An 18,863-nucleotide genomic window follows, 5' to 3' on the forward strand; every position below is an offset into this window, starting at 1 on the left:
CGAATAAGGATTTGTGATATTTTAGTTGTGGCATAACAGCACAGTTCATTCCTCTTCATGAATCACTCACTCCTCAACGTTTTCACAGAAAAATTGGCAACAGAAATACCGATCAATAATGTTTTCACTTCAATTAAAATCATTTTTGTTTTAACAGTAATGCTGTTCTTCCTGTGATTTATTATCCAGTTCTTACCATGCTTCTCAAGCTTGGAACATTTAGGAGCACATGAACATGAAGTTTTTTAATCTGAATTAATCAGGAGAGATACAATGTGTTAACTGAGGTTCGGCCCTCGTGATTTATTTTGGAATTTTTTAGGAAGTACTTTCAAGGAGATTTTGAAAATCTAATATTTACTATTGGCTCAAGACAAGGCTTTTATCAAAGTTTCTAATAAAGGCAGCCTGATGTGGGAAAAAATACTTACTAGCAAGTAACTTTTCTGGTGAATTAGTTTGCACATTTCATTGTACTTCGAAAATATAACCATATACCAAGACCCACGATGACTTTAGGGCACGTTTTGGAGCAAAAAGAAGTGCATCTTATGGGCCGGGAAATGCAATAATTTCAAATACCCTTTATCCCCTAATCTTCTGCAGGATGCATTGTGGTCCCTAAATTAGTGCCATTAGTTGAAAAAAAAACATTTTCCGCTTTCAATGTAAAAAATGGTTGAAACACTATTTTTGTTTTTACATGAAAATGGGTTCCCTTAAAGGCTTTCTAGATCCACTACTGATCCAAACCATGTTTCTAATACATCTGATGGGGAAGTATCTATGTCGTGAATTTGTTGAATCCATCATAGGTGAAGCTAAAAATGAACACAGCTACTGTATCAGACTCGTAACTCATGGAAATCCATTGTATGTTTAATAGAATAATACAATAATCAGACCTTGAGCAGAAGAAGTACAATCAGGTTGTCTAGTAGGCTCAGTACCATTGATAGCATAAGAAATAATGTCACCTTATTGGTTCAAACTAAAAGGACTAGCTCTTGATAAAGCTATGCAGGTATTTCACATAGCACAGTAAAGTAATGGAAAAGGAAATGGATCCCTACAGATGTATGACATTGGGGAAACAGTTAGTTGAAAATGGGAGACTACATTGATTTGAAAGTTGCAAAAAATAACCCCAATGAAATAATCTGTGAATGCCACCAGCACACTAGCACTAAACGAAAGGGCGCAAGGAAATTTTCCACCCGAGTCATACGTAAAAATGCACAGACAACACAAAGGTCTCACGAAATTCCCGAGGAGAGGATACTACATGAAGCTAATACATAGATCTAATGCATAGATCCTTTGAAAAATATTACCTGCGACACTTGGTTTTCACTGTCGGCAATAGCTCTTGCAATTTTCACGGACATTTCATACAATTTTCTCACTTCTTTGTACGTAACAAACAAAAATCTGCCCACAGACACAAATTTTTTCCACAATTTTCACCTCGTGCAGTCACTTTTACAAATCACTTATTTCATAGTGAAAAATGTTCACAGTGTGTTTTTTTTTGCAAGCACTTACCTCAGTACAATCATCAGAAGGGGCATCTGCGTTATGGCAACTATGAATGTCATGAAGAAGAGGAGAATGAGGAATGGGAATATGGTCCGACATGGTGAGTTGCAAGGCCCTGCCGTGGCAACGGGAACAACTGTGACCTCCGCAAATTCTCCTGCTGTTGCTCTAGCGCCGCCAACGTTTAAAGGATTCCCAATTTCCCCAACGACACCAATCCCTGCTGCTGTTGATGCACTAGCCACAATGCTGGTGAAGTTTCCATGAATACCTGAAAAGATGAAATTAACGGAGCTTAATGCATAGAAAGTTAAACACCACTACCAATTACCATTCACAACTGAATGAATGGAATCTTACCGATCATAATTCTAGATCTTTCCCAGAGATGGAGCTATGAACTTTTTTTGCTCAAATACGGAAAACACGAACTATCCAATTAAATAAATACTTGATAATAATGATTCTTGAATAAGAGTCATGAAAAAATTGGAAAAGCTTATTTTTCCATTTTATGAAAACATCTTCAAATGTACCATGAAACTTAAATAAAGAGATAGAGCCTTTCCAGACAGAAACGCTCACTCTTGGCTTTGACAGAGGCACCATGGTTGCATGTCTAAATCCCAATCATCGTGATGGATGTCTTTCCATTTTATTTTGGAATAACTAGCATATAGGTTGGCTTGGTATGAATGCACTAAGACCAAGTTTAATGATGACTCATTAAACTGAAGGTTGACTTTAACCTCCAGTTAAGGCAAAACTCAATTTTATCACCACAAGTTAAGTTCAAACAGCTCACAAACAAATGTTATTTTGTTTATAAAACTGGATTTGTCATAAATCTCCAAGTTAAGATAGCATTCACATTAACTAACAAATAGATAGAATGAAAAATCACAAAAACGGGCCTACATAGAAAGTTATATTAAAAAACTGTTCCTTTAGGGTAAATTTTAAGGTCACAGAGAAAGATATTGATAAAACTTATTTTTAACTTTTTTGAGATTCATTGTATGCATCAATTTTCATGGCAGAAACCAGCATTGATCACTCTGCTCAGGATACTTTCTTAGGTGTATGACATTGCAGTTTTAGATCCTGCAGCTATGGAAATGAAGATAACCAGTGTGGAGGAGAGCCATCAACATTGCAGTGATGCATGAAAAAACATAGCAGAAGTCTACACCACCACTTGAATAGCCAATGAGGGGAGGGGATATATGGACAACAAGGAGATTTGAGAGCTTGGAGAAGAAGGAGGGTAAGCTCCTCTTTTCTCTAACGATTCTTTTCATTTCCATAAATCACTTGAAATCTTCACTCCAAACTTCAAAGTGGCTAACCAGTAACCAGTAGTCGGTGACAAAAAGTACATTTTCACCACACACATTTGCGTGATGACATGTTCAACACTTTGATAGATGAGCTTGATTTATAGCAGAAATTTCATCCTCACAACCCACAGAGAACAATGCTAACCACCTGCATCAATATTTAACGGGCAAGCTACTGGTTATAATAATAATAATAATAATCTTTATTTGCCCAGAAGACACTGACACAGTGTAATAGATACATCAGATAAGTGTATAGGACACGTCATATGTACATATAGATGTTAAACAATGATGAAATTCAGAAAAGCATGACACAATAATAATTTTTGCATAAAATATATTCCATATTCAGTATGGTTATTTTTTCTCCATGAATTCCATTACAGAATAAAACTGTTCTTTCCTTAAAAATGATATTAATTTCTTTTTGAACAGGACTGGATCCTTTACGTACTTAAAATCGTAAGGGAGCCTGTTCAGTGCAAGGAGGCCCATTGATTTAGGCCCCAGGGATGTATTTAAAGTCCTGCAATAAGTTTGATGCAGGTCTCTGCAGGCTCTGGTTTGGTGACAATGAACGTTGTCATTTGTCATATAATTGGATATATTACTTTTAGCGAAAATGCATACGACATAAATGTAAATACATGGAACAGTCAGAATATTTAACCTTTTGAAGAAGGAAAGACAAGGTGCATTGTAGGGAGCATTGCATATTAATCGTATTAAACATTTTTGAGCTTTAAAAATTGAATCAGAATGAGGGGAAGAACCCCAGAACAGAATACTATAGATAATTAAAGAATAAAATTCTCCGTAATAAATTGAAAGTAAGATATCAAGGCTTACAGATTTCCTAATACTTCTAATAAGAAAGCAAATGGAATTTAACCTGCTACGAAGATTGCATATGTGTTCATCCCATGATACATTTTTATTTATAACAACTCCCAAAAACTTGGATCTAGAAATTTGGGGTACACACGTTCCCCCTAGGTCTATGGCCAATGAAGCAGGGGCTTTATTTTTATTAGAGAAGTATATGAGTCCAGACTTGTCAGGGTTGAGTTTCAGAGAATTTTGTGAACACCATTCACAAAGAAGTTCGGAAACTCTAGCTGCTGTCAAGGTCAAGTTGTTTAACGATGGTGCTGATACAATTACGTTAGTGTCATCAGCATATAAAATTGGCTCGGCTCCTGGAACTTTTGGTAAGTCATTAATGTAAAGTAAAAATAGGATAGGGCCCAAGACTGAGCCTTGGGGTACACCTAATGTAACTTCTTTACTAGGAGAAGTAAAATTAGTACCGTTCTTTAACAAAATAACCTGTTGGTGCCTTGCGCTGAGGTAAGATTTGATCCAGTTATAAGGGATACCTCTGATGCCATAGTGTCCTAATTTGGACAAGAGTAACTGATGATTAACTAGGTTATACTGGGGGGATCCATACCAATGACCCAATTTCTACTTTGGCAAAAAGTGGATTTATTCTAAAAAATCTTACAAAACATAGCAGATTTAAATATACTAAAAATGGTTCACTACAGCAACTTTTAGTCACATATGAGCAACGGAATTATTTTATGGAGAGCATCACCTGGCTTCCATAGAGTTTGTATAATGCAAAAATTATGTATCAGGTATAGAGCAAAACTACCCGCATGGCCAACTTGCAAGCCTTATTTTAAAGATTTGAAAATTCTCTCTTTACCTTGTCTGTATATTTATTACTCATGCATGTATACTATGGATAATAGGAGACAACAAAGCACAGATACTCAAGTACATGGGCATAATACTCAAAAGAGTGTTGATGTACATTTATCCTGCCACTCTTCTACTATTTATAATAAGAGTCCCTATCATGAGACCATCAAAATTTTCAATTATCTCCCACCAGAGATAAAATCTGCTCCCTCTAGGGATACATACAGTTGTTTTTACATATTATCCAAATGTAAGGTTGGAACATGAAAAACTCTGCTCTCTGTAAAAGCATTTCTTCTGTTCATCATCCATTACAACACAGATTATGACTAACTCTCTACTCCCAGAATAAGTGCCCATTTTACTATGGTAGGGGTGGCACACCTTAAATTAAAAAATTCATAAATGAAATCTCTTTGGCAAGAACCTGAAGAATTTTTTTCTCTTAGTTTTAACAAGACTTAAGCAGACATGGTAACAAAATTGAACCAATTTTCAAATTCATTATGCTTATGATCATTGCATCAACCCATCTCAATTATTATTCACATTTAGGCTGAATTATGGCATTAAATATTTGCAAGGATAAAATAATCGTTCCCTGCATGGTCAGTGTTAATTACATACATAAGTTAAATACCTTTCACACTGCTCCCTTTCAAGGTAGGCAAAACCAAAAAAAATTGATTTTATTTTTTAACAGGAAACATTTGCGAAGACCTTCTGCAACCCTTTCATTAATTTCTTCCACACATTCATATCCCTGAAAACTTTTCTAACCTCTTTCATTATCAAAATTGTCTGATGCATGTCCTTCTGTTCCCGAGATTTCTAATATTCCTTATCTTGATTGAGAGTATCCCTGGCCACATTTACCCATGATTTTCTTATTCAACCACTTCCTCTCAAACCATTTACTCATCTCTCACACACAATATGACACTATATGTAAATCTAACACTCATCTATCCAGATTACCAATTCGGCATAGCACACTTCTCTGTCCCCTAATACAATGCATCCAATCCACATTATTAGGTGGCCCAGTCATTTCACACCCAGTCTCTTCTGTTTTTACGGTGAACATTCATCAAGTGCACGATAAACACTGCAATTAGTCAATATTTATGCTCATCCTGTCATATCCAATTGCCCTCCCTTATAGCACAATACCATTTTTGCTGCCTTGAGCAAACATTCATTTTTATATATAAGCACTACAAAAACTACTTAAAAAACCACTAAAAAGCATTCTCAATCCATCCTACAGTCTTTTGCAACCCTTCTTCCATGGTACAAAAAAATTATACATTTTTTTGATAACTTTGATACATACACTTGCTAAGCAATCATTCTTCCCATCCTCCTTGTCAGACATAACTACTTTCATTTTACACAAATTTAGCCTCAATTTCATTTTCTATGTCACAAGGCAAGCAGGACTCCCTGTAAATCTCGCGGAACCACAGCGATGGTGTAGCCAGGGTGATAGGATGTCTTTCTTTTCAACCATTTCCAAGCAACTATTCATTTCCTTCACAACCACTCTGGAATTTTTCTGTATCTGCCATATGTATTATTTCTTTCACGACATTTTTTATTCATACCCTTTAGCATGGTAAAAACGTAGACCAAGTTTCCTTAATTTTAACAGCAATCACCTTTTAACATTCTTTTTTCATTCCAAAGAAACTGCGGGAGATGCCGCAACAGTAACTTTTAACGGAGTCATCCGCTAATGTGCATTTCAATGCAACAATTTCAGAGCGTAAAAATCATTCGCCTTGACTGGGACTCGAACCCAGATCCCTCAATATCCGGTCGAGTGCTTTAGCCACTTAAGCTACCGAGGCGTCCTCTTAAACTCTGAAATTTTGGGGCTTTTAAAGGAACTAGATGTTATGACGAAATACCATACATTCGTCATAAGATCTAGTTCCTTTAAAAGCCCCAAAATTTCAGAGTTTAAGAGGACGCCTCGGTAGCTTAAGTGGCTAAAGCACTCGACCGGATATTGAGGGATCTGGGTTCGAGTCCCAGTCAAGGCAAATGATTTTTACGCTCTGAAATTGTTGCATTCTTTTTTCATTTATATCTTGTGCAGAACCGTCCACTTCTTCCTTTTCCCAGGCACCGTCACTCTTCAATTTCCTCACTTCACCTCTTTCACACACACCGTCAACACACTCGACAATCACTCCTTCCGAGCTTCCCCAAGCATCACTCCAATTTCCGTTCGTAATATATTATTCCAATTCCACGCAATTCCATTTCAGCTTATTGCTTAACCATGCATCCACACCATATTCACATGTTTTTAAACTTTCATTTCTTACATTTACTCTCAATGGCTTTTGTGCTCTAATCTTCAGTGTCACCCACTTCCTCCTGCAATCTAATTTTGAAAAACTACTGAACCATGGTCACTCAGTGCCACTCATTGCCCTCATATTCCTCACTAACACACCGTTTTCAATCATACACAACCAAATTCAATCAAGCTCTCAGAACCACCCATTCACCGTAGATGAAAATTAATCAATTTAAGCTTAATAATTGCAATTAGGAAGAATAACCCTCTTACTGCACACCTGGTCAACAAGTTTTTTCCCCATTTTATTTACTCTTGGGTCATAAAATTTCTTACCTTATTCCTTACATTTCTCCCACAATTTTGCAAATCTTTCAACACTCTTTGTACTCTTGTATATTCAATGTAAATTGATTGTCACTATCTAGTTCTTCTTTGTATTATTTAGCTCTCAAATGCAATTACATTTTCATTGAATGTATTTGATGACGGCTTAGATGGAAGAAGGGATGGCCACAGTCTCAATCTTACCCGAATGAAGCCGAATTATTATTGTTATAAAATTACCCTACCAACTTTACAGCAACATTCCTTCCAACATCCACACCTTGGGATGGTGCAGTAGTTAATGTAATGGCTTCTTATCCTGAGGGCTTGGGTTCAAATCCCAGAGTTATCAAAATTTTTCAATGGTATCCCGATTCCTACTTGGGGTGCTATACGGAGAGTACTTTCAATGAGTATGCCATGTGTTGGATGGGCCATTCAATTGTGTGACCCCTTGGCATCTGTTGCTAAGAGTAGGCTCATGCCAATGGTGGATTTTCCTACCACTTCTAAATTACCCACCGCTTACTAACGGCAAAAAATGACCCTGGCTGTTGGTTCACCTCCCATAATAGCTAAATAACTATCTCCATCCATTCAAGTTGCCTGTTACTATTTTTCTTTCACCAACTTAACATTCAGTGAAACCTCTCAATTCCCCCTCAAAACTCATCCTTCATGCTTTCGGTCTCACCATCCCCCTTTTCCCCATCTGTCTTTCATCAACTCATTTTCAAACTTTAAAAAATCTAACCCTCTTGTATTTGGGCACATTTAATTGTGCTATATTTGCTAAGAAGAATTCCAGGGATTCATGAATAAATGCATTTTGCCACAACTACCAAACTAGAGCCAGACACAAAATCCATTACAAATATTATACCCTCTCCCAGTGACATGGATATCTTGTGGTAAGGTGTATGTGCCTCTTAATTACTCGATTGTCAGACAAATAAAAAAATTTACTTGAGGATGTACTTGTACTAAAACACATCAAAGATTTTATTTTCACAGAGTTGCATAAGTGAAAAATATTATTTGCAAGAACAAAAATCCACTTCAGTGTATATATGAATACTGACTGATAAACTTTTGACTCAATTCAGAATGTATATATCATGATGTTCGTTCGAAGGTTTCCGCGGCGATGAGTAGGTGATTTCCACATTTTTCGGGCTGCGTCCGCGTATGTCGTTTAAAAGTACAACAGCTCCTTGACCTGAGGACGCCAGCAGGATAGCTGGCGAAACTGTTGTACTTTTAAACGACATACGCGGACGCAGCCCGAAAAATGTGGAAATCACATATATATCATGATGTTTACAACTATGATAATTGCCATGTTTGTTTCAAGCATATGTGGTATACTATTTATGTTAAGTGTTCTCCAGACGTGTGATAAGCTCCATGTACTGTGAATAATTAATGAATAAATCATACCATTATTATAAATAATAATATTGCTAATATTACATGCCATCCTTCCCATGCCTCTCCCTCTGTGATCACATTTACATTGTAACAGCTATGTTATAGCCTACTGGCAGCAAGGGGAAGAAATTTTGTATTCTTTCAAATCAAGTGCCCATGCAAATTCATAGGAAAGACAAGTGGGAGGAAACTTGTGGTTCTTAGGAGAGATTGAGATGGAAAAGAGCGAATGGATGGGCACAAATATAGGTGAAAACATGATCCATAGGGAGAGCAAGGGATACCTGATCCCTGGGCAAGGTTGTTCCTCTTTTACGACCCATTTTGTAATGCTACAGATTATTTCGACAGCACTATTAAGAAGTGATGTCTTACAGCGTACACTATGGAATTTGATCACTTACAGGCACAGTTGGTGTAATTTGACCGAGACGAAAGGGCAGTGCAGCCGGCATGACACGGAGAGAAGTAGGTGAGGCCATTGTTACCACAGACAGGCTCTACGTCAGTCATACGACACTCACATCCAAAGTTGCACGCTGCAGTTAAGTTGACTTGGAAGGGTTCCAAAGATTTCCCTGAACTGTTGACAAGAAAGTAGCACATAATCAAAACAAATTCAAATAAGCTTAAGCAATACCACAAATGAAAATTTCAAAGTCAAAGTATCCACAAATCAATAAGAGAGATATTCAAAATGAAAATAAAATTAATTTTAATTATTTAATATCAGAGTGAAAAAAATCTTCCTTAAAATCAATAACATTGACGATCCATTCTTTCCATGATGGCATTTTTACTCTTCATAAATAAATAAGTATACAAGATATTTATCCTTGCATAAACATAGTTATGCTATATTGAAGTAATTTTTATGAAACTTAATCATTGGTGATCACACGTTAGAAATAATTCTCTAATGGAAAAGTCAAACATCTTAATGCAAGATACAAAATAATATATCAATGACTAAAAATGCCCTCCAAAGTGTGTAGTACCTGTTAAAGTATGGAATAGTAGTTCCTGCCATCTTCACATTGTCACAGCCAAGAAAGAAAAGGAGTGTGTAACAAGCAAGGCAAATGGAGTTTGACACTAAAACAAATTGGACAGCACCCTTTGGCCTCAGTTCCAATCTTTTCAGCAAACATCCACCCATAAAAATTCCAATGCATGCTCCAGGAATGGCAATACTACCTATGTAAAGGGATAGAAAATATAAAATAAAAAACTATATTACAAAATATACCCTGAAAAAAACAAAGTCATGCCCTTTAAGGAGGGGGTGATTGCATTTTTAGGTTTTCTGTATCTATTTACTAATTATATTTATATAACACACTTCTCCAAGTTCATGACCAGAACCAGGGCATTGATATTTCACAGCAGCTTCATATTTCTTTCAATTTGGAGCATTCAGAGCTTTGATTTATAAAACCGTACACGAATAGTAAGGATTTAGCTGCAAATGTTGTTCATATACTTAATCTATTCAACTGGTTTGATAGTTAAGTTAAAAGGATTACCTAAACAGGTATATTGTTATTTCATGAATCGATAATATTGCATTGAAAAAATTTATCAATGGTGTTCACATTTGTGAGAGCTTTAAACGGAGATGCTAATTCATTTTCTGGAAGAAATGTTACCTGAAAAAAGTTCTGAAATTTTGTTTGGAACACTGAATTCCTTAGTGTTTATATTCGCCATAAAAGCTTAGAGGAAACAATACAATTCTCTTGTAGCTAGAACAACTAGGGAGGGAAGAGATCAAAGAATGATTTATAGAACTATAAAAGGTATGGCAATGAATATGTTTCAACCCAAACATTCAGTAACTATGACATTCATGGTGGTGATGAACACGTAAAATGTAGAGAGGTGAGAACTGTGATAGTCTACTCCCAGACAGAAAACTCAAGAAAACTTCAGCATTTTCTGGGCAATTTTATATCTCTGACTGTTCATGAATGATTTACCACTGCCAAAAAAATTGGGCACTTCTGATAAAAATGGTCTTACTTTCATCATGCCATATCAATCACAATGATGTTTCTAAAAATAAATATAACTTAATGCAAAAACCTAAAACAACAAATGTCAACCATTATTAGGCAGTCATTTTATGTGCATATTTCCATCACGTCTTAAACATTACCACAAAACTAAATAGGTATATTTTCAAATGTGGGAAAGCATTAGATGTCAATAACACTGATTCAATGATTATTTGGGCCATCTCCCTACTGATGGCAGTTCATATCAAATTGAGTGAAAATTTAGGTAACTATGTAACACATGGCTGAATTAAGATATCAACATAACATGATGAATTACTTTCACATTGTGTCTTTATTAAAACGGGTAGCTTTAATGTGTTACAAAAATTTTATAGGTACATGTATCAGCTATCATCCTTTTTTCATGTCCCCAATGCCAATAATGTAGAGATTCAATCTTTTAATTTTGTCAATTTTCCTAAAGTTGGGAGAAGTAATTACTCAGTTAAATATAACAGTACACACATTAGAAATAAAATAGGAACCATTATCAATATTCCCAGAATCTGCCCATTCATGAATGAATCCTACAGCCATGTAAAAAGTTTTATATTTAACATCTATAAATTAAAAGATTCAATGACATGAAATTAACTCACTATCATATACAGGAACTTCTAATTTATTTTACTGATACCAAAGGGTTGAAAAGAGTGTTTATGTTATTAAAGATATGAATGAAGGTTATTCACCTCCGTTGCATGATGCTATGATATGGATGTATCAAAACATCTTGATACAGCCATGCTCCTAAATTGCTCAGATTACACATTGAAACAACTTTAGTTAATGGTTGAATTTAAGACTATGCGCCTCATCTCTGTCCCTCCAAATTGGATAAGCCATCCTGATTTTTCAAACACCACGGTGACAAAAAGACTCTAAAGAGGGGTAGTACTGAAAAATGGCATCATTAAAGAGATAAATTTCAGAAAAATGTTTTTAACACATGATATCATTGAATCCATGCCTCTCAAGTCATTGGCGGTGTTTAATACTGTCCATCACTGATTCGTACTTCACGTATCATTCACTTTTATATTTGATGAAACACAAACAAATAATTGAATATAAGTGACTGATGGCTAACATCATCAACAAGCAGAAGTAAAGATAACATACGCTTAAAGTTTATTGGATCTGAACCTAAAAGAGGTCACCTTTCAATGTTCCAAAGTGAAGGTGCAACTAACTCTGAGTCATGTGCATGTAACATGCTGTACACAGGAGGGAACACTCTCTCTTTGAGAAAAAATCCCAAGACCATAAAAAAGTACAGCTAACTGGGGTAGGAAGACTACATATCCATATTTATCAGCTTATCAAAAAGTAACCTGGTCCTGAGCTTAAATAGTTTGATCTAAAAACGATAGATATTAATATTTTGCTTACCTGTGAAGACACTAGCCTGGCTTTTTCCCAGGCTAAATTGTGTCTCAAGGTATTTTGGAAGGAAGACAACAAATCCTGATACAATTATAAGCTCCATGCATGCACCCAGACAGGTGACAACATACACAGGATTGCACACCAAGCGCCACATGGAGCGAGGAATATCTGCAACTCAAGAGATAACATGAAGCAGTACTTACAAAATGAACCCAAAATCAGTCTATGAAAATCTCAGACTATTGCACTCTTACAAGGATAAACATTGTGCATATTTGAAATATTCATGTCCAAGCCATTGTACACATACAGAATAGAAAGCTTGGCAAGGCTACGAGAATGTTATAATGTATAGTGTTCTATTGCAAAAAAAGAGCAAAATCTCTAATTCAAAGAAACTGCAAGAGATATGACAACGGTAACTTTTAACAGAGTCGTTCACTAATGTGCATTACAACGCAACATTTGATTTCAAGGGTAAAGTCATTCACCCTGACCAGGATCATAGTTAGGGGGAATGATTTTTACACTTGAAATAGTTATTGCATGGCAAAATGCTAGTAAATTACAAGCAAAAATATCAAGATATTATAGCAAATAAATGTGAAAACGACTTCATTGAATCATAGACCCATGCCACCTAGTAACTGAGAGAGAGTCATGATTTACATTTGATTACACATGAAAATTACAAGATTACTCTATGAATTTAATAAATTGAATGAGACCAGAGCTCTGAAGTCTATTTTTCCACGACCCTCACCTTTAATATCCTTCCCATAGCCACTGTCCCCTTTCTGCATGGCAACAACTGGTTCCCGCACGATAGTTCGTGGGGTCCCAATCGAGGGTGCGGCAGATGTCAGGGAGGAAGCTCGCTGTGTGGCGGAGAGGGGAGGTGGGGGCGGAGGGGGAGGGTTGGGGGAGAGGGGGGGAGGGGAGGCAGCCAAGGAAGGAGGGGACGAGGCGTACGTTGCTGGAAACCTGTGAGAGGTCTGAGGCGGCTGGCCCACGGTTGACGTGGGGTGGTGGGGGATGGGTGGCCTTCGAGCCTTCTCCATCAATCGAATACGCTCCTTTTCCCTGTGCAGCGTCTTTGGAAAGGCAAAGAATGGCACCGAGACAAGCACCAGCAACAACCCACAAAGCAGGAATCCTCCCCACCACATTCCAACCCATCTGCGATCACCAGGATCTGTGGAAGAGAATTATTTATTTATCAATCATCATTTTCCACGGAAATGAGGGAAAAGGTTTGGTACACAAATATTCTTAGAGAACCAAACATTTACAACCATATATAGCCATTGAGATATCACATTTCTCATGAACAAAACATGAGAAATGTTGACATTTCATTAAGTTATTGCAATGAAATTATAATTAGGTACTTAAAAATTGTTGGCTAATTTGATACCCTCAGACCTCTTCAGAACATGCCTACACCTTGATTGATGTCATTATATGCAAGGAATAGACATAGGAGTGAAAATTTTAGAACAGTATTATACACAAAAATATTCACACATTGCCTTCACAGAAAAGTTCAATGCTTGGGAAATGCTATATTTAATATAATGTATTGCAATGAAATGACAGGTAATTAATTTATTGTTTAGGATCCAAGGTACAAGGAGGACTCCTCAATTTTCCCCGTGATAGTGATAATGTATCACTGTTAAAAGACAGAGCACTTGCACTCACATTCCAAATTTACCCTCATGTAGTACAACATTACATTTAGTGTTTCTCAGGGCAGATTTTGCCCAATAATATGGAAGAACCATCTGAAGAATATGGTTAGAGGATAAATGTCCATTTCTCTGTCCAGCAATAAGAGTAAATTTGTACTTTTTATTAGAATAAACGTTACAACCAGTTGCTGTAAATAATAACCTGCACAAACTGAATCTGATTTTGTACTTCAGAGGAAAGTGGAGATTATCTTTCTAGTGATTCCCCTAAATCATTTAATTAGTTATTTAAGAACTTTATTGGGGCAAGATTTAGACTTTATAGTCCCTCCTTCCGCCTAACCCCTAAATATTATATGAAAGACAATGAAAAACACCCAAGCCCTAGGTAGAAGAAAAACCATCTAGCTAGGAATTGGACCTTGGACCTCTGGGTTAGTAGGCGAGGATGTTACCCGGCCGCCACTGAGGCTGGCAAATTAGGTACCCTAAATAAGCAGGTGTATCACCAATCGTTCAAAATGCTGCATAATCTGCCCCTACTCCACGTGAGTCCATTCACATGGATTGATTGCTCACTTGGTGGAATAACAGTGTGGGAAACAGCCCAGGGGAAAGTCTATCCACAACTATCCTTATCCCTCTTCAGTCATCTGAATAAATGCTCTACATAGCAGTAGTATTTATGGGAGGCAACTGACAGCTGAGGTCATATGCACCATTAGGGATGGATAGGAAAGGATTAAGGGTGGAGGGACACCCAGCAGCAGCATTAGCCTACTCTCAACAAAATGCGCCAAGGGGTCTGCAGCTTAACATCCCAGATGGCATACTCACTCAAAGGGCCTCCACAAAGCACCTCAAGTAGCGATCAGGATACAGCTGAAAAATATCTACCGCCTCTGGTATTCGAACCCTCCCTCTGCCAAAGCACCATCCGAATTCCCAAATGCTCTACATCCATCTCACAATTGTAGTGTTGGTTATCAGATTTTGGTTTGTTATGAGAGGCAGGGGCCTGTGTCATTGTACTGTGGTGTGGGCTGTGTCTAGCGAAAACGTACGTAATCTGTAGAAAACCATATAATAATACATCTCACAAGCATCCCAGCTTCTCAAACAAGCAGCTTCCAGAAGTAATACATTATTCCACTGATGTTTAATAGTCCAGTTTCATCTTCACAGCCCTCCCTTGATGTAGGCTTGTAAAGTGATCCTCAAATGAGCATGTCAAAAGGTCAGCATTTTCAAAGTTAGAAAGTCCCCCTTCTCTTAGGATTGCATCACGTCCTTGATGCTTTTCCTCCCTGTTCCTACAAATTGAGTCTCCCAAGGTATAAGACTGACTATGTTTAATGATACCCCAAAATACACCTTGATCCTAAAATAACAGATGAAAAGGTTACCGTCCTTTACACTATGCACGTGACTACGATCAAAGGTCGGTAAGAAAAGCTCTTCTCAAAATTTTTCATGCATTCTACTGCATTAAACTTAGAGAGTTGGATTTTACTAAATTGTAGATAAGTTCTTCAATCACAGAGTGATTTCTAAATGGAAAGGACTATGTGAATGATTTTACAATTCCACTGCCACATGTGATAGTATTATTATTAAGTCATTGCTGATATGATAATACTCTCAAACATGTAAAATTCTATGTTACGTATTATGAATGCTCCTATTAATATTCACTATAATGGAAACATAATCTTTATCAAACTCAAATATTTAAACTTGGGTCCTTTATTATTTTTACAGGGTTTGAATTCGATGTGGGTATGTGCTATACACAAGTTAATACGCAAGTATGGAGTATCTAAATTAATTGCCTGTGGTATAATCTACAACAGGGAAAGCATACACATTTGATGGTATATAAGTATGCTTCACTACGTGCATTCTAAAATGAAATAATTTTGTTGTTTTCCATCATAGAGCGGGTACATACTGTATGAGGGCCCATGTTTCCTGCTGGCTTATTCACTCCATTAAACTTTATCACCTATTCTTTGATTCCCAACTGAAGTGGATTAAAATTCATAGAACAAAATCCTTATGTTGGAACGTGTGTACTACCCTAAACTATTGACACTTCAATATAACTGGCTCGTAATCATATATATCACTTCATTCACAAAATAACTTTCACTAAATAAAGTTATTCTCCATTTTAGAAGACTTGCTCAAAACAAACACATAGCAATGTTCAAAAAAATAGATGAAAAATACATCATTCAAGTTGACTAACAGGATTTGACTCACCTATTGTGATAGGTTCACTAGAGAAGGAGTCCATGTGGAAAGAAAGCAAATATGCACCCAGGAGAAATCCACAAACAGGCCCAAAAGCTGCCATGCTGTACATGCAACCTAGAATACAAAATTCATAAAATGTTTATGATGAACCTAATCAACATAATCTTTCATACTATGCACTCAATCTTCATATTTATGTTTGGTTCACAACATTAACTACAAAAGTTTCTTCAAGACAACTATCAAAAGCTTAAGAATATCTCCTTGCGGACTGTTTCCAAAATACATAGATAATTAACAGAGACTATTACGATCAAACTATGAAAATCTAAAAATGCAAATTTCAAATACAGGTATAAGAGCACTCAAGATTTACATTTTTACCATTGAAGAGTGGACTACTACTTCAAGTTTTATAAGTATTTAATTACATACAAGTTAAATACATTATTCATTTCATTTTTTCCTCCAAAATACTTTTAGTTCATCATTTGACAACCTAAAAATATAAGAAATTAGAAAATGTGCAGGCAAGCACATATTAGGTTTACTTTTCCACCTTGCCTTAGCATGTTGAAATAACATCTTAATTGTATGAAATATGATTTCAGCTCTGCACTTTTAAATGCCTTTGAGCCAGGTGAATACTGTATGACTTAAAATTTTACAGTGCAATGAATTTCAATGGTATTTTAACCAAATTACAACTGGTGAGGCCAAGCTATGAAAATTTAACAATAGCGCTATTCGTTATTGATAAAAATTCACATTATGGTCAAAATGAGACTGGTTCTATGACATGATTTGATTCCATCTTTGATTATATTTGATTTACCATATGAAACCCTTTGACGTACCAATGATATTTGAGCAATTACCATGAAACTTAAATTTCAACTAGATCATTTTACTCATTCGTGTGAGCATGATACTTTTGGAATGATATATTAAAAATAATATTCAGTTAAAAATAAATGTTTATTTAATTACCATCATCATTAATTGATACAATCATTCATAGATCTCTTTTCTGAGGCTTAATTAAGATTCAGAAACAAATTACCAATGTAGAGTGAGGCTGATTCAGGACGAACATGGTCATCAATGTAAGTAGTCCCCAAAGTAAAAAGTGGCGAGCCTCCACAGCCTAGAAGCAGCTGTGCAACAAGGAAGAGGATGACAGGACCAGCTGTCGATGGAGATCCTTGTATGCAGTTATCTCCTCGAGAATGGAGATTGTTGGGAGGTGCTAAGGGAGGAGACGAAAGGCCTGAAAAAATATAACGTTAAAACATTTTCAATGAGAATGATTAATCAAATAATTAATAAAAAAATTAATACGGCAAAAATTAATCGTTTTTCATCCTCCCTGCTTTCAGACCAATGTCTTGTCACATTAGGTATGAGGTAAGAACAACTTACTTTCATATTCTACCAAATTCAAAACAGTTACCAAATTTCCAAGAAACTTCAGGAGATTTTGTGACAATAACTTTTAACGGAGTACTACCTTTAAATGTGCATTAAAATGCAACAATGTTAGAGTGTAAAAATCATTCGCCATGACTCCTGAGATTTTGGGATATTCGGCACCCCAAAATCTCAGGGTATAAGAGGATGCCTTGGTAGCTTAACTGGCTGAAGCACTCGGCTGGACATAAAGGGATCCTGGTTCGAATCTTGGTCATGGAAAATTATTTTTACTCTCTGATATTGTTGCATTGTAGTTACTAAAATGCTTAAAATAATATTATATTGTGAGGTTGTAAAAATCTCAAGTCTCTTTTAACGCTCCAGGCAATATTTAAACCTACAAAATGTTTCTGAATATGGAATTGCATTTTTATTTTCAAAACCTTACTTTTTATTTGGCTTAAGAATTATCAAGTTTTGATGCAACAATTATACAGCTGTTTGTTAATTACACTTTCACAGAGGAAATACGCTCAGTCTTTTTAAAACTTTAGTTCAAACCTTTTTAGTTTTTTCATGCATGCAGAAATATTTTCCCAACTCCGCAATTGTTTCATTTTTTCACGTCAGAAAGATCTTTCACAATGAAGTGTTTCTCAGGATGAAGTACTACCTTGATCAAAAATTTCCCGGAATTTATTCAGAAAATTAAAAATACAAGTTTATTCATCTAAATCTATATTGTCCCCTTCAAAGTAATCCCCATCGACTGCAACACACTTATGCCAGCGCTTGATCCAATCCTCGAAACATTTTTTATATTCGGTTTTCGGCATGTCCATCAGTGCTTCCTGCGATTTTTCCATTACTTCCTCTCGGCTGCTAAAACGCGTTCCCCGTAATGGTTTTTTAACTCGATTGAACAGAAAGAAGTCACAGGGAGCCAAATCAGGTGAATTCGGTGGCTGTTGGATGGTATTTGTTGCATTTTTCGTCAAAAAATTACGAATAATGATAGCACTGTGCGACGGTGCGTTATCATGGTGCAAAATCCACGAGTTTTCTGCCCACATTTCTGGTCTCTTTCGGCGAATTGCTTCACGCAAACGTCTCATAACGCCCAAATAATACTCTTTGTTTACTGTCTGGCCTTCTGGCAAAAATTCATGATGCACTACACCGTTGTAATCCATGAAAACCGTCAGCATTGCCTTCTTTTTTGACTGAAAACGACGTGGTTTTTTTGGTCTCGGCTCATTTGGTGAACGCCATTCACTTGCCTGATGTCTGGATTGCGTGTCGTACTCATAAACCCACGTCTCGTCTCCAGTAATGATCCTTTTGATGAATGTGGGATCGGATTCAGCCTCGCAAATCATGTCTTTTG

General features: G+C 36.4%; 1 protein-coding gene across 1 annotated transcript in view; it reads right to left on the reverse strand.

Moving 5' to 3' along the window:
- The window catches only part of Oatp30B (Organic anion transporting polypeptide 30B), a 44,453-nt gene that overhangs the window by 11,922 nt on the left and 13,668 nt on the right, over window positions 1–18,863 (reverse strand). Inside the window, exons 5-11 of the mRNA XM_071585938.1 lie at window positions 17,127–17,333; window positions 16,070–16,177; window positions 12,874–13,305; window positions 12,114–12,278; window positions 9,660–9,858; window positions 9,066–9,244; window positions 1,546–1,810 (exon numbers count right to left, since the gene is read on the reverse strand). Of these exons, the coding sequence (XP_071442039.1) occupies window positions 1,546–1,810; window positions 9,066–9,244; window positions 9,660–9,858; window positions 12,114–12,278; window positions 12,874–13,305; window positions 16,070–16,177; window positions 17,127–17,333 (1,555 nt within the window). The remainder of the gene's footprint in view (window positions 1–1,545; window positions 1,811–9,065; window positions 9,245–9,659; window positions 9,859–12,113; window positions 12,279–12,873; window positions 13,306–16,069; window positions 16,178–17,126; window positions 17,334–18,863) is intronic.

Source organism: Hetaerina americana, unplaced genomic scaffold (genome assembly GCF_022747635.1).
Source record: "Hetaerina americana unplaced genomic scaffold, ioHetAmer1.1.p SCAF_2, whole genome shotgun sequence".
Lineage (NCBI taxonomy): Eukaryota > Metazoa > Arthropoda > Insecta > Odonata > Calopterygidae > Hetaerina > Hetaerina americana.